Raw genomic sequence first — 24,359 nt, forward strand, 5'->3', positions numbered from 1 at the left:
GCAGATTTGGTGTTTAGTATTCATTGTATAAAGAGTATACACTTAAAAGCTTGCACAAAAACCACATCTATAGTCTAATTATATATAGAGGAAACAATAAAAACAAGCAAATATAAATCCTGATGAGTTGGATAAAAATCATTTGGGTATAATAAAGACCAAAAAAAATGCCCTTTACTAATGGCACATCTATATTTCCAAAAATATATATAAAAAGTAAAAATTAGATATGCTGTAACAGTGTAGTATAATTTGTGCGCTGAAGCAAGTTGCAGCTCTATCATCATGTTGAAAAGTAAACTGACTTAAATAAAGCAACCAAGAGGATGGTCTGTGGTTAAAACCTTTATACATACACATGTGCAAATACAAGTAAAGACTTCCTGACTTCAGTTAAACTTATTACCTAATATCCTTTTGTTGATTGATCAGGAAAGGGAAGAATTTTTATTCTAAATCTAATGCTGAGCAAATAAAACCAAGAATATTTACAATTGCTTAAAATTAACTTCAACTCAATTATTTTGAAATTTCTGTTTACTCAAAACATGCATTTCATGTTATATTTACATACAGATTACCTCTATAATTTAAGCCCCAGGTTACATATCTCAATGATAATCAGCAATTTTCAAGGAAAAAAAAAAACCAATCAAGATTCATTAGTATTTTAGAGTACTAGAGGTTTAAAAATAATACACTTACACATTTCGTACTTTCTGAAAGTTAACAATAAAAAGTGAAAAAGTTTCTAAGTTCTGAAACTAAGAGAGTCTCTACAGAGCAAAATTTCCCTTCTGTAAAAGTTCTAGAGATAAATGACAAAATTACATGAGTGAGTATAACATAAAAACAATAACAATGGAAAACCTCAAAGCAAATCACAAGAGAAAGGAAAATATTTTATTATTCTTAAGAGGCCTGTTCATTTACTGTTCTCAATCCAATGACATCTAGAATGATTATCTCTTTCTTAATCTAGTAGATAATTTTTTCCCTAGGCTCACTTCAGGTTAAATTACATACAACAGATCACCTATTGTTATAATGAATTGTTACAAAGAAGATTCCTACAGATACATCTACCCTGATTAAGAAAATTCTATGCTTTCATCTCAGGCATAAACTGGTCTTTTTAAAGGTTAAAGTTGTTTGTTTTTCAGAAGAGGACTACAGTCAAGCTATTGCTTAAGCAGCTCTTAATTGAGAGAAAAACATTCAGTCTTGGCTCTCATATGGCATGGCTGAAAGGCCACATCTACAGTTAAGTATAAATTTAAGCAAAAATTTTGTACAGCCAATTGAGTTGTGAGGCTAATTTACAGACGACACATATATCTTACAATCACGTGTGTTTAAAAACATAAAAATTCTGTTTTACAGCTTTGGTTTTAACAACAAAACAAATAATAGTAGTTACCCTAGAGAATTATTATGATTAAGTTTTTACACTTTAAAATTACATAAAAGTTATTTGCAACACACAAACTGTGTTAAGAAGTATCTACATAAGCCAAAGATTTCTGACTTCTTTCCAGTAAACATTTTTCAATTAAATTTGTTTTTCAATAAGTAAAATATAGCCAGTTTGCTGTTAACTAGATTTTATTTGTAGTTAGAAAATAGTTACTGATTTTCATACAAGTTAGTTTACATATGATACTTTTCTGCTCTAAGTTTCTTGCTGAATGAATTGTTTCAAGTGGTCTAAATTAAAGATGTGCTGATATCTGACCAGAATCCATTATATATGTATCTCTGACTTTTGCCACAGCTCTGTCAAAGAAGAATGTTTACGTCAGTGTCATTTCTGGCGCCTACAAATTTGTGCAAAGTCAATGGTCATGTGTTTGGTACCAACATATTTCAATTAATGCAACATAAATAATAAAAACAAGGCCTGGTCTTTCAGTTTTACCTTCACTATCTAAATATGCACTTTCAAATACAGGTAAACATTTCATATAAATATCTCCTAATGTGGATCACATGCTGAAATTCTATCAGCTGATATGTAAATGTGTATTTATCTGGCAATATTAAAATGTGGCAATAACTAATGATGGTGAAAGCTATATAAATGTAAAAATTAAATCAGGGCAGAATAACAGAGATTTTGTCATCTATTCTCTTCAGAATTTACAACAAAAAAATAAATGTTAGGAGTTTTTTTTTAGTTAACTAATTCCATTCCAGCCATGAATCTTTTAAGAGAAAGTCCAATTTGAGAATTCTTTACATTTTATGAGGATGAGTTAAAATCAGAAAGCCAACTCTGCCACCTTAAATTTTCACTATGGGGACATTCTCAAAAGTAATATTCAACAACATCTTATTAGTCACCTTCTACACATGTTTTTACGTTGAGAATGAGAAACCCCCAACATATTTTGTTACCCTACTGTCCTCAGTTAAAATTGGTTATTTAGTATCACAATGCTAAATGCACTGTCTTGATTATAAAAGCAATCTAGAAGCTAAAAATGCTGCAAAAAGTATTACTTCTTTAATATAATGTCAATCTTAACATTATGTTAACAAAACTAGAGCAATCACTTCATTTTTTGTGATATATTTTGAATTCTTATATTCAGAAGTTCATTCTATAATAGCCAAAACCGAATATTACTGGCAGTAATTGTTCATGCAGAATTAAACTAACACGTACATTTGGTACACCTCTAAAAACCAAATTCAGAGTCTGTCCATTAAATAACAGTATTATTAGAGTAGCAGTTTAGGAGGATTATGACGAAGAGCTAGTACTCTAATTGGTCAAATTTAATAGCCAGAATCAGCAGAACAAGAACAGTTAACTGCTCTGTCCTTCAATAAAACAATTTGTTTAAAATGACATTACTTGTAGCAGAACTTCATGAATGTCACCTGCTTCAGAATGATTAGAAAGCTCTGTTGGTTAAACAATGAAAATTACAAATTTTTTACAAAGAGAACAGCAATTAGCAAATAAAGAATTCTAATATAAGTCTTTCATGCACTTCAACTAGAGTACTAGAATAATTTGACATATTGAGTTTCAATAGATAGAACTTAAAAGTACATCTCCCATGCCATTTTAAAAAGAGAAAAAAAAGAGCAGAAGGCAACATGAAAACTATATATAGAAAAATTAATATAATTAAGAAAAAAGACAATAAACTGCAAAGATACACTGTTTTGTCTTTTCCCCTTTAAGTTAGCCAGAAAGTTTTTAGTATTTAGAAAATTTGTGGAATTATTAATTAGCTTATATCCACAGTAAGTAAACTTTGAAACTAGTTCCTCATTCATGCAAAGCAAATCATTCTCTAAGCATCGAACATCTAGGAAGCATTCTTTCTTACCTATAATAAAGTAATACCAAAATATAAACGAGAGGCTCAGGCCAAAGTGCACTTTCAGTTTTTAATCAGGATTATTCCTTATTAATTTCTATTCTTCCTATTTTAAGTAAGAATAAAAATCAAGTAAGCCAAGTTAATTGGGCTGAGTTCATTATAAAAATGAAGAGTATTATTGGAATTGAGAAACTGCTGGTTGAAATGAAAGTAGCAGCTATTTACTAACTACATACTAAGTGCTCTTTAAATTAGAGGAGAGAAGATATACTTTACAAGCCCATTTTAAACAAGTGAATTTAAGTACTGGGCTTAATAATTAAATCCAATTTTTAGGCTCTGACACTCCACGAAATGCACTTCTTAAATCACATAGATGGCCTCCCTCCAAACATAGTTCAGTTATTGTAAGTCCATGTGGCAAATACATTATCATAAGAGTATGCTAGAGAGATTTCAGGAACCAGAAAAGAGAAATTAACTCTTTAAGTAACAAGGAATTATTAAGATATCACAGAAAAATCAGCTCTATTTGTAAAAATCGTATACATACACACAAACACACATATGTATTATATAGATATGACAGTAGTTGTCACATGAAGAAGCCTACCACAGACTATGCATATTAGTCACTTTAGAAGGAAACTAACTTTTCCTTTCCTGATGACATGTTTATTTCCTCTACTTTTTTCTCTGACGGTATAGGTTATATAAAACAAGTAACTTCTAGTCTTTGTTTTAATGCTTATCATCATTAATAATTTTTCTTAGAATTATCACAGATTTTTCCCTTTATGTTTGTAGCATAAGTGTACTAAGAAAAGCATAAACTCTCAGTTACAGAGTTTTCCAAGTTGGTTATCATGGTTACTTGTAATATAATAAAAATGGTGGCCATCCAGATACCGCAGTAAGGCGTCAAGTTATTCCGGTGCTTTGCTTCAGATAACTGTTTTCTTGCTATTCAAGCTGCAGTCAACTTTCAAGTACACATATGCAGATTTGTTTGGTCTGCGGATCACCTGCGGTGAATTATTAACCACGGATCTGGTGCTGTCACTGTCAGCTTGTTTTCAATGCCACTTTCTCCTGCTGCCATGTATGTAAACAGCAAATATAAACTAACGTGATGGGCAAGAGTTTATAATGGTCCTAACTTATTTCATGAAGAAAATGCATACCAGCAACATATTTTTCTTCCCGTCACTGATTTTGCTGATTAAAAGAATTTAGACAATACAAAGCACCCAGAAAAGTCGATCTATTATATAAATATTTTCCAAACTCCTACTATATACCAAAATGGTGTTGTATTTGAAAACAGTTGGATATGTGAACAAAATTTTCAATCTTCAGGGCAATGTTTTGGCACTGGGTAACCAAAGCTAAGAAAAAAAAAATCCAAGAAACTAATGAAATTAAAAATACCTACAATAATAAGTTTGAGTTCTGGTTGATAGAATAAAACTTTAAAGTTACAACTACATAAAGGAAATACAGTTCACATTTCCTCAAACTGAATGTCAAACTGTCAACACAATTTTCTCTAACCACAACAGTCAGGTGTTCAGAATATTTTGGAAGGCCACAAAACGGAAGTGCTTTCTTGCCATGTGAAAAACAGGTATGACTTTTTCAAAAAGGAAAAATTTGAAATGATTTTCACTAAACGAGAAGTTTTATTCATGTTATTTTATTTAAATATAATTCACTTAGCAATATAACTGATACAACTTTTCTAGCGAAATAATTATAACTTTTTCTATTCAGATAGTCTACACTTAATTGTCTGAATAAAAGATGTTTTAATTGCTTCACTAGTGGAGAAAAAAAAATATATCTAGTTTTTAGCTTACAAGTCTTAGCAGTTTCTAAAGTTTTAGAACTCATGAACCTTGAGTTTTATACAGTTTTATCAAAGGGTATAAAAATGACTTTACTGAGTGTTTTCATTATGTATCTTTCCTGCATGTGTTTAGGAAACTTGATTTTCTATTTAATGTATTCCAAGATCTGAAATGCTCAGAGCTGTCCACTAAAGGGACAGGAATCGGGATATCCTGAGTCTCAGCTTGGTGTCAAGCCACCTTTAAGACTAACAATTTGAAAATGTTCTAACTAGAGAAACTATGTTGGTGAGTCTCTGTGACCATTTCAGTACTTTCTTATCTTCATATTTAAAAAGTTTTAACTATGAAGCTGAAGAGTACCTCCTAACTACTAAGGAGACAAGTTATTGGGCCTGAGGGTAGAGTTAATTTTTTTGTTAGAGGAACAGGAGGTATTTATCACTCAACTATTCTACTCAGAAACTAGCAGAGGATTGTGTACTGAAATTCAGTAGCAAATACACATAAAAAGGAATTTCATTTATCAGTTCTAATAAAAAGTGCCTCCTGAGTGCCAAAACACTCTCCAGGTGGACGGGATCAATACCAAATGATTGATCTTGGCCAAGACCTAAAATTAAGTTGGAAAGTATTAAACATATTTTAAAGAAAATAGTAATAATGGATACAACAAAGATGCTTATTATACAAACAAAAAAGGATATAATTTAAGTTAAAGAGCATTATGAAGAAAAAGAAATGCTTCACAAACTAAGATTTCCATGATAGTCAAATGTAGAAGGAAGTGAAGGAAAGAATATCGTTACAAATTTGGTATTCTTTTAAAATACTAAAGGTAACTTTATTTCTATTTTACCTAATAAGTTTTTAAAAGTGCATTCAAACTGCAGCTTTTAGAAGAAAGGAATAAAAACATCACTGCTCCAAAAATGTTCTAAGAAAAATTAATATAGCTTTCCAAAATATCTAAGTTATTTCTTGGGAACACTTGCACACCTGGGGGAGGGGTGGGTAACAACGTTTACAAAAGAAGTATATCATAAATTTAGACCATGCATTCTGTGTGTTGTTAACATTACCTTTTCAGTACATTTTCCTACACAGTGTGATATATCCTAATTAATAGAGAATCACAATGTCCTTCAGATTAGAATGAATGATGTTTTTGAAGACCATTTTGGCTATTTGACATGCTTTTGTAGAGATTTTTGAACAGCTTCCTCAAAGGATAAACAGCAAGTTTAGGTGCATAACAAGACTAATTCTTTTACAGCCAAAGCTGCCATAGTAACTTTATTAGTTTCTTTCATTTATATCTTTCTAAACCATTCTCCCACTTAGCTCTTGTCCCACTTTTGCAGACATCCAAGCTTAAATGAAATGGAAGGAAAAGGAAATGACATGAATATCTGGCCAATGATTTCTTAATGCAATTCAGATACCTGTGTATTATGATCAAATTTCAATTCTGTAGGAACTGGCTACTCATTTTGCAGATTATCCAGATCCTGCATTTCTGCTTTGCCTATTAATATGTTTAGGGCATTTTCTTTTCAAAAGTAAACCCACCCAGAGGGTAAGAAAAAGAGAGGAAACTGACCCTACAAAGACTACATCTGTTATCAGTTCAAGTAACAGGCAAGTCATTTAATGAATAAGAACTATTTATTATCATTATAATGGATAATTTTAATTCAGAAGTTTAAAAACCAGTGTTTCTTGGAAGGATGTGACTTGAGGACACATTCTGTTTAGCCTGTACAGTGCTAAAGAAGCAAATGTAATCCAACATTTAAAAAGAGACGTCACAAAAAAAGTTAGTTTTTTAACTTCCTCCTACCACCAAATGAAAAGATTTGGCAGTAGTTGGCCAAACGCCAACAGAAACAACGGCTAGAGAAGAGCAGTAGCTCTCCCCTTTCAACGGGAAAAGGGCTATAGTCCCCTCTGCTGTTGTCACTAACACCAAGGTCAAATGTCAGCAGTCATTTGTCATCAATGTTTACCTTTCTTTCTTAATTATTCAGAATATTTCCTTGGACTCATGAAGAAATAACAAATATACCTAAAGATCCCCATGTTTCTAGAACATGGGAAAGAACACTATTACATGTTTAGTATACAAGTAAATTATCTCTGCAAGAGACTTCAACTTAAAATATCATGATGAAATAAGTCACAAAAAGACCTTATTTGTATTAATTCTAGGAACACCCCAGAAGTTGAGTGTTTGATCCACGCAGTAATTCATAGAAGACGACAGATGATTGTTTTGTGATATTTAAAAGTATGGTGAAGAAGACTTCATTTCATTGTTTTTATGTTTGTTTAATCAACAACCATATAGGCTCTCTGAAAACTGACATATCATTTGTTGCTGGGTTCTAAGAATGTTTTACAGAGACAAGAAACTTCTGTTTACAAGTACTTATTAAATTTCTAAAATTAAATATCTGCAATTGCTCTGAACTTTATTTTTCTAAGGCCAGATTTCATTTACATTTTTTTTTACTGTTACAAGTAAATTCAGTATCTAGAGAAAATAATTTTATTTATATAGACAGTGTTTGTGTTTTAAAATTGCTCCTGGTATTAATATAAATAAACAAAAGGCTATTTTAACATTGTATATTTTTCAAATGTGCATAACAAGAAATCACAAACCATACCATTATTTTGTTTCTTGGTTTTGGTACTGATTAACATGGACAACCCTTCAACAATTAGTCCCATTTAGTAAATTAGACCACTGTGTATTTTTGAAACATTGTAATTTAATGTTGGCTAGTTAATAATTTTATATGCTACTTATTAATATGTATGCTTTGTTCATAATTTTTCTAAGTATTTTTAGTGTAGACTACAGTAATGATGATTTTTCACTTCTCCCCCACAGATAAAGCAAGGTTTCAGTTTTGTTTACCATTCTCATTGCTATAGTTCATCAGCATGCCACAAAAGACAGTCAAGAGCTTCTCACTGGCGGGATCTGTTTTACTGCACAGTGACCTTAAATGGTCAACTACAATCTGTGCACCACCTGCTTGGTCAACTGCACTTCTGCCCTCATCTGTAAAACAAAGAGTCAAATTAAAAATAAAAGAAAAAAGAAATGTACCTTAAAATTTCAAATATAAAACATAACAGACTTATTCCTTATTTAGTAAGCAGAAAATAAAACAAAGTAGGGCATTAAATGTCTTCTTAGAAAGCAAAACAAAACAAATAAACATGGAAATGGGGGTGGGATGGGGAAGAGAGGCAATCACTTTTTAGGAGAAAAAAGATCATTCTCATTGGCATCATATAGGAATTTAAAGAACTTCTCTGTGTCCTAAGAGTTTATGACTGACGTGAAATTTTTTGCCTTCTCTTTCACAAATGACAACTCTGTGTAAGAAGAAAAAAACTGGAACTAAAATTTGATTGGAATTTTTTCCTCAGTTTGGAAACCACTAAATGTATCTTTCTCTCAGTGGTTTCAAAGTCAGTTACTATCAAAGACAACCATCTGCAGTACAGCATAACTCTAGATTACAATATGTAATTCCTAAAGATTAGTACTAGGGTCTTTTTACTGGCATTTTCTATAGTACATAAGCATATTTCCTTTTTCAATTCTTAGTAGTTTGCGTTTCATTTTTCCTTATTCTCTCCATTCAAGAAAACATCAATACACTTAAACATTACAAGCAATGGTCAAATGGTCAAACACACCTTCTGCTATGTGTACATCTACATCACATAGAAGAGATATCATTTAACTGTCGGAACACAGATATCACTTTAAAATACTTTTGCAAACCTTGAACACAGAATTAGAAAGAGACAAAAGAATATGTCTTTCTAAATCTGATTTCCTTATATAAAATATGATAGACTCTAGAACAGTGCATACAATAAAAATGAAAGCCACAAATGTGAACCAAATATATAATTTAAATTTACAAGTAGCCATATTAAAAACATAAACAGTGAAAAATTAGTTTTAGCGATATGTTTTACTCAATCCACAATCTCTAAAATATGATCACTGCAATACACAATAAAATTGCTAGTGAAATATTTTACATTCTCGTCTTAGTAATAAATCTTTGCGAGCCAAGTGTATTTTATATTTTACACTACAGTTACATGTCTGTTCAGACCTGCCACATTTCAATAGCTCAAGAGTCAAACCTGGATAGTGGCTGCCACACTGAATTGTGCAGCTATAGAAGCATACAAAAGGATCAGTAGAAGAAATGCCTCATAAAAGAATTACTGCTACAAAATCAGTTAGTAAATGAAATCTAATAAATATAATAAAAGAACTGAAACTAAGATCATATCTTTATAACTGTTGCTGAATCATAATAGAAAATGAAACAATACATATCACTTCCTGTGGCAGAAATACACACACAACTTACATAGCAGGGCTTCATAATGTTTGAAAATTTTAAGGAAATCTGTACTAAAACAAAATAGTTGTGGTCACTTAAGTTTTGTGCCATGCCCACTTGGCTTCACTGTACTGTTATATAGATGCAGAAAAGGACCCTATGTTAATTAGCTAATAAGAGCAGAGAAAATTCTTCAGTGCCAGAGTAACTAGTCGCATGAGCCAGCCAACTATAACACATATCTCATTTAGATATCTTGGTCATATCTCATTTAGAGTTTTCTTTTCCAGTAACATAAATGCAAATTATCTAAATTGCTGGGCAATTTGTATGCAGATCATGTCAGAAAAAACTAAACATCAGGATGACAAATCTAGCTCAGACCTTCGATATTATGCACATACAGTATTTGTTGCTGTTTAGTCACTGAGTAATGTCCGACTCTTGCAACTGCATGGACTGCAGCCCTCCAGGATACTCTGTCCATGGGATTTCCCAGGCAAGAATACCAGAGCAGGTTGCCATTTCCTTCTCCAAGGGATTATCCTGACCAAAGCATTGAACCCACATCTCCTTCACTGGCAGGCGGATTCTCTACCACTGAGCCACCTGGGAAGCCCACATATACCATGTACCCCCATCCCTAAATTGCAAAGTTCAAATAGTTTTTGATTCTAACTGTTGAGTAAGTATAGGCTTTCAAAATATAAACTGTGTGTGCTTAGAAAGCTAAGCTGGCTTCCTTTCGATATTCAGGTACTCGATATTCAAAGCATTAAATTCAAGAACCTTTAATACAAATTTATTCAACAAATTTGTTCATCAAATTCAGTAATGCAATAAGTAAGAACATAACTACAATTAAAAGGCAAATTACCTACTTGTGTTTCAGGGCCACAGTATTTTTCTTCCCTTCCTCTGCTTTCCTTCTTCTTTCCCTTCCTCCCAGCTTGCCCTGTTTGCACTGTCTACAACATAGCTATGTGTTATCAAGAGTTGGGGCTGCAGAGTGTAAACTCAAATCTCTACCTTAGAAATTACATTATTACCAAATTTAAGACAAAAAGCACATATAAATATCTGAGTTAGAGAATTTTATTAAAATAAAGAATCTGAAGATGCAAAGAAACAATAATGCTGTGTCCATTTACTCTATCAAAACCAGTGAATAAGTTTTTAAAGGTATCTCACAAATTATTTAAAATATATATTAGAACATGTCACTACACAAGTCCATTCAAACTGTTTTTCTACAGTAAAGGTAGCTCTATAGCTTTATGCTATCATATTAAAATGAGTATTATTATTGTTCACTTGAAAATAACTTTCAAAAGATTCCTTGTCCTAAACTTTCATATCCCTGAATGTAGACTCACTTTTAACTCTCTGACAATAAGTGACTTCTAATTTCTGAAGCACCCTGAGTTGTCACTTCTAGAAATACAATTTACATTTTTATTTTCCATAAATGTAAGTATCCAACCACTTGAAAGTGCAGCCCATGAACTCTTTAAGCCCTGCTACATTCTTTAATGATGACTTGTCACAGAGAGTAGCTTCCAGCATAAGTAAGAGCACTACATAAGAGTCTGGCTTTATGAAGTCGGGCTAATGAAATACTGCACTTGATATTACTCTTCAGTTCAGCAGCCAAAACCAGGAAGCAATGAAATTTGTATGTCATGTTTATTATGCCTCACAAATGAGAAAAAAAAGTGAGCAAGTTGGTATTCCACCATCAGGTACAAGTTCTGCACTAAGGCTGAGGGAAGAACCTGAAAACCACCACTGAATACAAGCTCAGTATATCCTACTTTCAGATTTGCTCCTATGTTGTGGCTCAGCCAGTAAAGAATCCAATTGCAATGTGGGAGACCTGGGTTCGATCCCTGGGTTGGGAAGATCCCCTGGAGAAGGGAATGGCTACCCACTCCAGTATTCTGGCCTGGAGAATTCCATGGACTGTGCAGGGCTGCAGAGTCGGACAGGACTGAGTGACTTTCACTTCACTTTCCCAAATGCCTCATACATAGTAGGCACTCAATATGTACTGAATGAATGAGGCCTTAGGCTACATTTTGGTAAATTACAATTCACCCTGGGGATGGGAGAGTGGGAGAAAGAGAAGGAGGGAGGAGGCAGGGAAAGGGAGAGAAATGGGAATGAAAATCATTACTTCTTTTTTAATGATTAAACCACAATATGGTTTAGCGTTTCTTGTGTTCTGAGCTTTACTTAAATGAAACCATGTTGTATTCCTTCTTTTTGTGCCTTCTTACACCGAACAGTGTGTTTATGATATCCATCTATTCTGTTACATGCTTCTTTGCTATATAATATTCATTGTATAAACACATCATAATTATTTATTTATTCCTTTGCTGATTACTATTTGGGAGGTTTTTAGGTTTGGGCTATTATTTATAATACCCAGGTGGTATTGTTGGTTCATAGACTCTGCACATCTTCCACTTGTTAAGATAATGACAAACAGGCTTACGAAGCCAGCACACATTCCCTCCATCAGTGTGTGAGTTCCTGTCACCTCACTCCTTCACTACAACTGGCATTCCACTTGATTGTTAACAGGATTGTTAACTTGATTAATAACCTAATATTAGATCAACATTCTACTTGATTGTTAAATCTGATGGGTGAGGTTGAACCTACTGCAGGATATACAAAGCAGGTCTTTGCTGACAGCCGACTTTTCCATACATGTAATAAGACAGATAACTTAGTTCAAGAGTTTATAGCATGTATGTAGAGGTAAAAACAATTCATGCTGAGGGAGGGAGAGAGATATAAATGGATGCATACACAGATATTAGAATTTGAAAGAAAAGGAAGAGAGCCAAGTAGCTGGTAGAAGCTGACTATCAAGCCTATGGACTAATTATGACTGGATAGGCACAATTCTGGACCTTTTTAACATTCTTGCTTATAGAAAGCCTTACTATAACATCAGCAAACAAACTGTCTTTTAAAAATCATTTCAATAATCACCAGTTTTCCTGAGAGAGACTTTGGAAGGCTTATATCTTTGAAAGGACTGAGGAGGAAGAATGGGGAAGCAGAATGGTGTTGGATGTCAAAGAAGCCTATAATTTACAATAGCAAATTTTATCTAAAATTAATTTTTAAAAGAATTTAGTTTCATAATCTAAATGTATGATTTCCATGCTACATTCTACTTTTCTGGTTTAAACATTATTTTTTCATATTTCTTTTCAAAAATTCTCAGTATCAAGTACAAATTATAAAAATCTGTTTTAAAATTATGCCTACATATATATTTGATATGTTTTCTTCCCACCCTCTAATTATTTGTACAATAACAGAATCTTCATTCCTTAGGCATCCATCTGCTCAAACTACTTATTTCCCAGCAGAAGTAATAATCCTCTGTGACATAAGGCGTGGTTACTGTGGTGACGATTACGATGCAGCAATTCAGAAAATTATGACTGCATGTGAGAAATAAACTACAGGAGCGGGTCATACCTATAATCTTTCATCTAAATTTTGTTAAAAATTAATATTGACAAACATGAGAAAAGTGTGTGCTGTGGAAAGACTACTGAATAAATTATCTTTTGTATTTTCAAAGAAGTTTTAGCAACTAAAGGGTTCACTTTACACGTTGTGCTGTCATGGATTTGGGCACTACCTCACTCTGTCTTCTATAAAAACATCCTGCACAAATGCCCTGCAAGTGTTAATTAATGCTGGCTGTGCACAGGCTGCGCACGCACACGTAAGTGCTAGAGATTTGCCATAATTAAAGCTGGTATGGAGCAGAAAGCTAGCAAAGGTTTTTTAGGGTTGCTGCTGCTGCTAAGTCGCTTCAGTCATGTCCGACTCTGTGCGACCCCATGGATGGCAGCCCACCAGGCTCCCCCGTCCCCGGGATTCTCCAAACAAGAACACTGGGTGGGTTGCCATTTCCTTCTCCAATGCATGAAAGTGAAAAGTGAAAGTGAAGTCACTCAGTCGTGTCTCACTCTGTGTGACCCCATAGATGGCAGCCTACCAGGCTCCTCTGTCCATGGGATTTTCCAGGCAAGGGTACTAGAGTGCGGTGCCATTGCCTTCTCGGATGATAAATTAGCTAAGATAAATTATAAATGATGTTTCATTTTTCTTATATTTCAACTCAGAATTTGCTTAAAGAAACTGTAATGATTAAATATCAGCATTTTGAACTAAAACTTGGGAAACTGAATTCTAATTCAATGTTCCCTTTTTAAACATTAAAAACATATTTTGGAATACTTTTACCATTTAAAAGTTCAGCAAGACAACAGCACTATTTTGGTGTTAACTGTGAATCTTTTTAAAAGGTTTATTTATGAAAAATTATTGAGTAAAAGATACCCAAAATCTTTTTAGTGTATCCATGAACTTAACAAATACTAAAAGCGATCTACATCTGGGGTGGGGTACTATTTTATTTTTTCTATTTTTTGGCCTTGCCACATGGTGTGTGGGATCTTAGTTCCTGAAAAGAAATCAAACTCGTGCCCCCTGTGTTGAAGTGAAAGTGAAGTCGCTCAGTCGTGTCCGACTCTTTGCGACCCCATGGACTGTAGCCTACCAGGCTCCTCCGTCCATGGGATTTTCTAGGCAAGAATACTGGAGTGGGTTGCCTTTTCCTTCTCCTGTGTTGAAAGCTCAGTCTTACCCACTGGACCTTCAGGGAAATCCTGAGACCAATCTACATCGACAGACAAAATCTATTTCACATATAGACAAAATAGAAGAAACAGACAAAATCTATTTCACAAGAGATTAAAGAGGCATGGTACGATAACACAATTTTCATATCCATATCAAAACTGATGGAGAGTCACACACACAAACCTCTTCATTGAGATCCATGTTGACAGTGAGATATTTCCAAATCTCTAAGAAAACATGCTTTGACTAACAATATTAGAATCACAGCAAACAATGAACAAATTAACAATCTTTTCTTTAACTCTGTAAAACTGATGGCCTTATGAACAATGACAAGCCCTTAAAATTATGCTGCACATCTTTTCACACACCTGTCACATTACCTATGATGAGCCATCCAAATAGTCACAACTTTTAAAAGTCTCTCCCTTTCCAACTTCTGCATTCTTGACAGAAAACATGCTTCTTAACTTTACAGAGAAAAGAGAACACAACAGATACAATCTTTCTCACACTTTCACCTTCTGCACTATTAGACCGAGGATAATATGCTTCTTTTCCCAATCACTTTCAGAATCTCATACTGTAATTAAAGTTCAGCCATAGCTAATTAGGGGCAAAGAAGATTTATTTTCAACAGAAAGTCACTTTCCTCTTCAAGTAAATAAAGTTGTAGACATGTAATAAACTGAGGACCTGAATGCAAAGAACGTTTAACGATGAAATTCTTGGGACTACTCCTGGTTGTTGGCGTAAAAATGAGCATTTTTGTTACCTAAAATTTGAAATGTTATTTCAATAAGGCAAGGCAGAAGTTTTTAATATTTAAAAACCTATAGTATCACTGAGGCAATGACTTTAAAAATAACTATGATAAGGTATTTAAGTTAAGGGTTTTGTTAACTTTGCCCATAAGAAAGCTTCTTACCCTCTACTGAAGTCAGTTTCCTAATCTGGAAAGGAGGGGAAGAGGAGGAGAAGATGCTCAAACTTCTTTTTAGCTTTGACATTCTCTTATTCATTTCAATTTCTACTTCTATTTCTACTGTGTCCATGTTGTACAAACAGGAAGTACTTAGTATATGCTGTGTATGTTTTTTTAATGTTCTAAATTTATCTATTCTAGCTTTCCAATTATTAATAATTATATTAGTAATTTAGGTATTTATTTTAATGTTCCCAAATAAATGCCACTAGAAACTATAAAGGCTTATGGCAGATAAATCACAAATCCTTTTTATAAACTAAGCTAGAAAGTTGAGCTCTGAAAAATTATACTGTCTAGAAATAACAGTCATAATTTTTGATGTGCTTTTACTTAGTGAACAGAGAGGTGATTCAGAATAGATGCTTAAAGTCAAAACAATTATAACACAAGTCTTTACTAGCATTGGTTTGGAAAAGACAAAGACATCACAGTAACATTTATTTTAATCATGTTTCCCATGTTTTTTCCTTCAGACTCTACTACTCTGCCACCTTCAAGCCTCTATGAACAAATACTTTGTTACAACAGAATCTGAACATGTATAATATATACTGAACAAGGATTTTAAAACAAACAACACAATTCAACTTTTAAAACAATCAACACAAAACTTTAAATGCAGGGGCACAAATACTATTCTGAGCCTTTTTTAGTCAATAACAAACTATAACTGAGATTAGAATCCTAGATTTTAAGCTTCAAAGAGCCCTTAAAGTGCCCATTTATTTTCAGTGAATATCAGCCACATGTGTTATGAAAGTCAGATGTCTTAGATGACTAAATGAAAAGTATTACTCAAAATCTCCAAACTATTTCACAGCTGAGTTTAAAAAAAATGATTGAATTTCTAAAGTCTGCCAGAATTCTGTATGAATAATGCTACAAATAAGGAGTAAATATGATAAAGTTTGTAAATATTTTCATTAAAATATGATTTTAAAAAGTCAGCTGCTATCTTTAAATTTACCTGAATTGAAAAGTAATCAAATACCAAGTTTCTTCCTATAAAAAACAAATTTATGACACACAGATTTAGTCATGAGTATATTCTTAGACTGTCTTTTGGATTCATTAGTTTAATATCTTTATCTGAGATAATGCTACTAATAAAAGAGCATGGTTTTGAAACACAGACATCATTTCTGCTCTTTCTGGGTCAATTCTGTCTTTCAAAAATGTATTTTCAAGTTCTAACCCCCAGTACCTCAGACCTTATTGAGAAATAGGGTCACTGCAGAGAGTTAAGATGAGGTCACATCGTGTTTCAGTGCGTCCATAATCCAATAGAGCTGATGTTCTTATAAGAATAGAGAGATGCGGACAGGAGAATGCCGTGAGGAGGCACAGAAACACAAATGGAGAAGACGTTTGTGAACAGCGTGTGGCGACAGAAGCAGAGCCTGGAGTTGGGGCCACAAGCCAAGGAGCTCCAGATGCCACCAGAAGCTAGAGAGAGGCAGAAAAGGAAAAAAAGTCTCTGCCTGCCTACAGGTGAAAAGCGAGCATGGTCCTACTTGACGCCTTGATTTTGAAGTTACAGCCTCTACAACTATAAAACAAACTTCTGTTGTTTTAAACCACCAGTTTGTGGTATTTTGTTATAGTACTCCCAAGAAACTAACACACTGCTCTGCATAAACAGTGTAAAATATTCAAGCCTCATCTTAAAAAAAGGAATATTTGACATTACTTGGCATTAAGTAAGCCTATACTATATACTCAGATTTTACACATCTCACAGAAATTAGTTTTCAGATTACTAACAATAGTATTTCTCAAGCAATTATATAGTATAGGATTTTAATTACTTAATAATATAGGACATTTTGTTATTTAATCAATATACAGCTTTAATTATTTACTTACCTATTCAATTATTTAATTACATGCAGCAATTATGATATGGGTACAACCAATAGAAAATTATGGCTTCTTTCCTCAACACTTAATCTACTTTGAATTTTTTTTCTACTTAGCACCAGAATGTTTAGAAATGGGTTTTGCTCCAGGGATTAATACTAACGGTGATGGATGTTCTTCATGGTGCTTGTCATTAATAGTCCACCACTGGAAGAGGAACAGGTGTATGGGGAGAATTTCTTTGTGGAATAGGCAGGCATGAATGGCTAAAGAGACAGCAGGAACACTAAAAAAAAAAAATCTTCTAGTACTCTTCCTCTAAGTACAAGGTAAGAACAGTCTGTTACTGACTGAAGTTCTAAAGATGACTGCACTGGAGTCAAGTAAGCAATAGCAAAACATGAATCCAGCTTAACTTCTGACTAGACTGGCTGCTCTTCCATCCCATATTAACTGCCTGAAATAAAAGGAAACTTGCTTATTTCCAGAGATTAATATTGTTAATTTCAGTTTCTATTGTTTTTCTACATACAATGTCCAGCATTCAATACAAAATTAAGAGGTACATTTAAAAAAGAAAGGAAAAAATAATTCACTGCCAAGAAATAACTCAATCATCAGAATGAGACTCACTGGTAATTAAGATGTCAGAACTATCAATAGGGACTTTAAAATAATCATGATTAATATATTAAAGAATTTAGTAGAAAAGGTGAATATCCATGTAGAGATATGGAATTTTGTCGAGAAATAGAAATTATAAGAGTTAAATGGAGATGTCAGAAATCAAAAAACTATCCGAGATAAAGAATTATTTCAAAAGGCTGAACAGTAGACTCAGCAAAACAAAGGAAAGGCTCAGTGAACTTGCAGAGTAATAGAAATAATAAAAATTAAAACACACAGACAAGAAGAGAAGGGAAACCCCAAAGCACCTACAAGCTGACAGAAAATAGCAAATGGTCTAACATAACTAAAACTGGAATCCCAGCAGGAGGAAAGATTGAAAACAGGGTAGAAGGAATATTTAAAGTGCTAACAGGGAAACATTTGCAAAAAATAATGAAAGACATCAGACCACAAATCTATGAAGTTTAAGGGCCCTTCCCTGTCTCCCCAGCAAGGAAAACAAAATAAAAATACACACCAAATAGCCAAGCTGCTGGAAGATCAAAAGAAGGGAGACTCTTCTGAAGGCAGCCAGAGGGGGGAAAAAGTTATATTTATATTTGGAATAGCAAAAATAGGAATATAGCAGACTTCTCATCCAAACTATGCTAGCTAGAAAATAACGGAATAATATCTTTGAAGCATCTAAAGAAAAAAGCAACCTGTTAACAAAAGCTTTTCAGGCGGGAGGTTGCAATACTGGACCCAAAATCACAAAAACAAGGAACACTAAAAAGGATAAAAAGAAAATCAAAGTAAACACAAAAATTTTTTTTTCTGTTTTAAAAAAATATCTGTCTAAAGTATAAAAAACAACAATATACTGTCAGGTCTCTAACATATGTAAAAACAAAATATATGACAATAATATCACAAAGAATGGAAGGAAGGATATTAGGAGCACACAGTTGTAAGATGATTAAACTATATGTGATTTAACAGTATTTGATGGTAAATTGTGGTAAATTAAAGATATATATGGCAACCAATAAACAATTTAAAAGATGCATAAAAGCCAATAATAATGAGAAAAATAAAAATTACCCAATTCATCCAGTGAAATGACACATTTAATTATAGAAAAGGTACTTATTAATGTTAAATTAGCCTTTGTGTGAGGCACTGCGGATATAAACAGGAACCTAAGAAGGCTTTCCTTTTACAGAGTTCCTATTTCAACGAGGGAGACAGAATACTAAACCACAAAAACTTCAATACAATTTTTTACAGGGTGTTATAGAAGCACCCAGAAGGGAACATATACCTCCTCTGGAGGAACAGGTGGAAAAAGGAAGTTTATATAAATCTTCACAGAAATTAAATGTTCATGATAAACAAAGTGCATTCATCTAAGACCTATAAATTACGAATCCATAATAAAAGAGATTTATGCAGTAAAGTTAATTTCTAGCTTGCCTGTAATCTAAGCTAAACACTATTTAATAGGAGTAACAGATCCTTAAACTACTGATTAATGACATAAATTACATACTCAGTTTAATCAAGATACTTTAAGACTTGGGGCCAAATTAGCACTAATTATCCACTTTTATTAATCAAACTGTGTTGAGGGTACCTACAATGTTTCACAAGCTGAGTTAGATCTGGGGAATACAAAGATAACTAATTCATAGTTCAGGAGAGAAAATGAAGGAAAATATTGAAACAATAAGCACAATTAAGTTTTTCATAGTACCATGAGGGCACAAATCAAGTTTAACCTAGAAGAGTTAGAAACACATTCATTGTCATATTTCTCAGAGTGTTTCTCAAGTCCTGAATAGTATTTGTTAGGTCTATATGGTGAAAAAAACCTCAACTGCATACTTTTCTGTTTAGATTCTGATTGGATTCCCTTCCTTATTAAATATTGAGGCAAAATTTATACAAAATAAACCACATAGGTTTAAAATGTATAATTTATGAGTTTTGACAGTTTAGCACACCCAAGAAAATACCAATACAATCAAGATACGAAACTAGCACCATCAAAAGATTCCTCACGTCCTCTTGTAGGCCACCTTTCCCTCTATCTCTAGAAAATCAGTGGTTTCTGTCACTCTGTATATATACATTCATACAGCATGATTCTTCTATGTTTAGCTTCTTTGCCTCAGCCTATGATTCTAAGATTTATAATTTCAAGTATGTAAGTGATTTATTCTTTACTGCTGAGTAGTATTCCACTGTATGGGTATGTCACAGGTTTTTGTTTTTAATCTGTTCACTTACACTGATAAGACATTGGGATCTTTCTAGTTTGGGACTATTGTGAATACACCTGCACTGAATGCTGGTGTTTAAGGTTTTGGTTAAATATTTAGGAATGAAATGGCTGAATCTTATGCGGTGTATACATTTGTGAGTATATGGCTTTTGACAACTAATACACCTGAAAGACTATGGGGTGCCACTGAAAATTTATATTTTAAAAGTTCTCAAATACAGTAAAAATTGAAAATTCTTAAAAGAAAGCACAATGCGTGTATTATTGAGCATAGTTCAGTCGCTCAGTCATGTCCGACTCTTTGCGACCCCATGAATCGCAGCATGCCAGGCCTCCCTGTCCATCACCAACTCCCAGAGTTCACAAAGACTCACGTCCATCGAGTCCGTGATGCCATCCAGCCATCTCATCTTCTGTTGTCCCCTTCTCCTGCCCCCAATCCCTTCGAGCATCAGAGTCTTTTCCAATGAGTCAACTCTTCACATGAGGTGGCCAAAGTACTGTAGTTTCAGCTTCAGCATCATTCTCTCTAAAGAAATCCCAGGTCTGATCTCCTTCAGAATGGACTGGGTGGATCTCCTTGCAGTCCAAGGGAGTCTCAAGAGTCTTCTCCAACACCACAGTTCAAAAGCATCAATTCTTCGGTGCTCAGCTTTCTTCACAGTCCAACTCTCACATCCAAACATGACCACTGGAAAAACCATAGCCTTGACTAGAAGGACCTTTGTTGGCAAAGTAATGTCTCTGCTTTTCAATATGCTATCTAGGTTGGTCATAACTTTCCTTCCAAGGAGTAGGCGTCTTTTAATTTCATGGCTGCAATCACCATCTGCAGTGATTTTGGAGGCCCCAAAAATAAAGTCTGACACTGTTTCTCCATCTATTTCCCATGAAGTGATGGGACCAGATGCCATGATCTTTGTTTTCTGAATGTTGAGCTTTAAGCCAACTTTTTCACTCTTCTCTTTCACTTTCATCAAAAGGTTTTTTATTTCCTCTTCACTTTCTGCCACAAGGATGGTGTCATCTGCATATCTGAGGTTATTGGTATTTCTCCCAGCAATCTTGATTCCAGCTTGTGCTTCTTGCAGCCCAGCGTTTCTCATGATGCATATAAGTTAAATAAGCAGGATGACAATATGCAGCCTTGACGTACTCCTTTTCCTATTTGGAACCAGTCTGTTGTTCCATGTCCAGTTCTAACTGTTGCTTCCTGACCTGCATACAGATTTCTCAGGAGGCAGGTCAGGTGGTCTGGTATTCCCATCTCTTTCAGAATTTTCCACAGTTTATTGTGATCCACAAAGTCAAAGGCTTTGGCATAGTCAATACAGCAGAAATAGATGTTTTTCTGGAACTCTCTTGCTTTTTCCATGATCCAGAGGATGTTGGCAATTTGATCACTGGTTCCTCTGCCTTTTCTAAAACCAGCTTGAACATCTGGAAGTTGATGGTTCACATACTGCTGAAGCCTGGCTTGAAGAATTTTGAGCATTACTTTACTAGCATGTGAGATGAGTGCAACTGTGCGGTAGTCTGAGCATTCTTTGGCATTGCCTTTCTTTGGGATTGGAATGAAAACTGACCTTTTCCAGTCCTGTGGCCACTGCTGAGTTTTCCAATTTTGCTGGCATATTGAGTGCAGCACTTTCACAGCATCATCTTTCAGCATTTGAAATAGCTCAACTGAAATTCCATCACGTCCACTAGCTTTGTTCACAGTGATGCTTTCTAAGGCCCACTTGACTTCACATTCCAGCATGCCTGGCTCTAGGTGAGTGATCACACCATCGTGATTATCTTGGTCATGAAGATCTTTTTTGTACAGTTCTTCTGTGTATTCTTGCTGCCTCTTCTTAATATCTTCTGCTTCTGTTAGGTCCTTACCATTTCTGTCCTTTATCGAGCCCATCTTTGCATGAAATGTTCCCTTGGTATCTCTAATTTTCTTAAAGAGATCTCTAGTCTTTCCCATTCTGTTCTTTTCCTCTATTTCTTTGCATTGATTGCTGAAGAAGGCTTTCTTATCTCTTCTTGCTATTCTTGGAACTCTATATTCAGATGCTTATATCTTTCCTTTTCTCCTTTGCTTTTTGCTTCTCTTCTTTTCACAGCTATTTGTAAGGCCTCCCCAGACAGCCATTTTGCTTTTCTGCATTTCTTTTCCATGGGGATAGTCTTGATCCCTGTCTCCTGTATAATGTCACGAACCTCATGCCATAGTTCATCAGGCACTCTATCTATCAGATCTAGGCCCTTAAATCTATTTCTCACTCCCACTGTATAATCATAATGGATTTGATTTAGGTCATACCTGAATGGTCTAGTGGTTTTCCCTACTTTCTTCAATTTCAGTCTGAATTTGGTAATAAGGAGTTCATGATCTGAGCCTCAGTCAGCTCCCAGTCTTGTTTTTGCTGACTGTATAGAGCTTCTCCATCTTTGGCTGCAAAGAATATAATCAATCTGATTTCGGTGTTGACCATCTGGTGATGTCCATGTGTAGAGTCTTCTCTTGTGTTGTTGGAAGAGGGTGTTTGCTATGACCAGTGCATTCTCTTGGCAAAACTCTATTAGCCTTTGCTCTGCTTCATTCCGTATTCTAAGGCCAAATTTGCCTGTTACCCCAGGTGTTTCTTGACTCCCTACTGTTGCATATCAGTCCCCTATAATGAAAAGGACATCTTTTTTGGGTGTTAGTTCTAAAAGGTCTTTTTGGTCTTCATAGAATTGTTCAACTTCAGCTTCTTCTCAAGCATAAAAGCTACTTAAGTAAATGCATACCAAGTTGAAATGAAACCTTAGCTTCATATCTAGAAAAAAGCACTGGGCTTCTCCTGCTCCAAAATCAATCTGGCCACTAAAGAAAAGCTTCACCCTCATTCTGATTTAAACTCCAATATGTATCTCTTCTAATTAACTTTACAATAATTAATCATCTAAATTACAAAATGAGAACAAAATTCAGGGCTAAAAGATTAAAAAATAAAATTCTAGAAGGAAGTGCTAAGAAATTATGTCATAACGATTTAGAATTGTAAAGAGGAATAAGGCAACTAGACCTTAATGCAAAACGATGCACTTGATTCCATGCTCAGAAATCATTACTTTCACCCTGTGACTTGTATTTTCATCAATTTTAACATCAAATTATTTTTTTAAACTTGCCTGATTTTCATCCACTTAATGGCTTTGTTATGAAATTTGGTATCCTTTCATTACAATCTTTTATTATAAAACACTATATAATCTGATCTGGTCTAATAATGATTAGCTGATACAGACTACACATGTACATAACTGATCCACACTGTCTTATGTGGAAGAAAGAGGGAAGAAAAAAGCATCATCCAGTGTTCACTCAAATGACAAGTTGCCCAAGGGAAAGAACCTGTTCTTGTTGTCACAGCTTAGTCTACGGTTTTTCAGGTCACTCAGGAAATTTTTTTGTCTCTGATTTGACACATCATTATGGTTTTGCTACTTTAAACCCCAATCTATTTCATTTAGAGCACAATATGAGAAAAAAAAATTTAGGTTAGAGAGCTACTAAATAGAAAAGTTCGCTTTACTATACCAACAATTTGGTGAAATTTAAAAGGGTGTATTGATCAGTAGAAGAGACTAAAACTGAAGTTTAAATATTAAAAATATGTAAGATGTATATAAATTCGTTTCTATTATTTTTCATTGCAGGAAAGGAAGAATTTATTGAGTATATTTGGTAAAAACAGTATAGTTTTAATTCTCTATATGCCACATATGCAGAGGAAATAGTACAAAGCAATCATATTTGTTTTGAAAGCTTTCAAGGGTTTATCTATGTTTGTCTAGCTGGTTTAGTGAGAATAATAAAACTCTCAGATTATTAGCTGGATTTCCTTAGTTTTTGCTAAGTATCCAGGTCAAATCAAAATGTTTCTCATTTCCCAATGAATAAAATTCAGTATTGCATACATTATTCTACATTTAGAGAAAATGAGAATAAAGGATCAAACATGGTAAAGTATGCTTGTATTCACATATACTTTTTTAAGTTTTTGAATTTGGAAAAACGTGAAAAGCTTTTTCTTTATCACTTGGTTCTGCTCTATCTTCTGTCAAATTAGATAAAATTTACCTTTTTTGACTTAGATTAAACAAAATATTCGTTTAAGATCGCTACTGCTGCTGCTAAGTCACTTCAGTCATGTCCGACTCTGTGCAACACCATAGATGGCAGCCCACCAGGCTCCGCCGTCCCTGGGATTCTCCAGGCAAGAACACTGGAGTGGTTGCCATTTCCTTCTCCAATGCATGAAAGTGAAAAGTGAAAGGGAGGTCGCTCAGTCATGTCTGACTCTGTGCAATCCCATGGAC

At 34.1% G+C, this 24,359-nt stretch overlaps 1 protein-coding gene across 1 annotated transcript in view; it reads right to left on the bottom strand.

The window, feature by feature from the left end:
* The window catches only part of RAP1GDS1 (Rap1 GTPase-GDP dissociation stimulator 1), a 155,497-nt gene that overhangs the window by 41,536 nt on the left and 89,602 nt on the right, over positions 1–24,359 (bottom strand). The window contains exon 5 of the mRNA XM_052641992.1: positions 8,115–8,261. Coding sequence (XP_052497952.1) covers positions 8,115–8,261 — 147 coding nt within the window. The remainder of the gene's footprint in view (positions 1–8,114; positions 8,262–24,359) is intronic.

The sequence above is a fragment of the Budorcas taxicolor genome, chromosome 6 (genome assembly GCF_023091745.1).
Source record: "Budorcas taxicolor isolate Tak-1 chromosome 6, Takin1.1, whole genome shotgun sequence".
NCBI lineage: Eukaryota > Metazoa > Chordata > Mammalia > Artiodactyla > Bovidae > Budorcas > Budorcas taxicolor.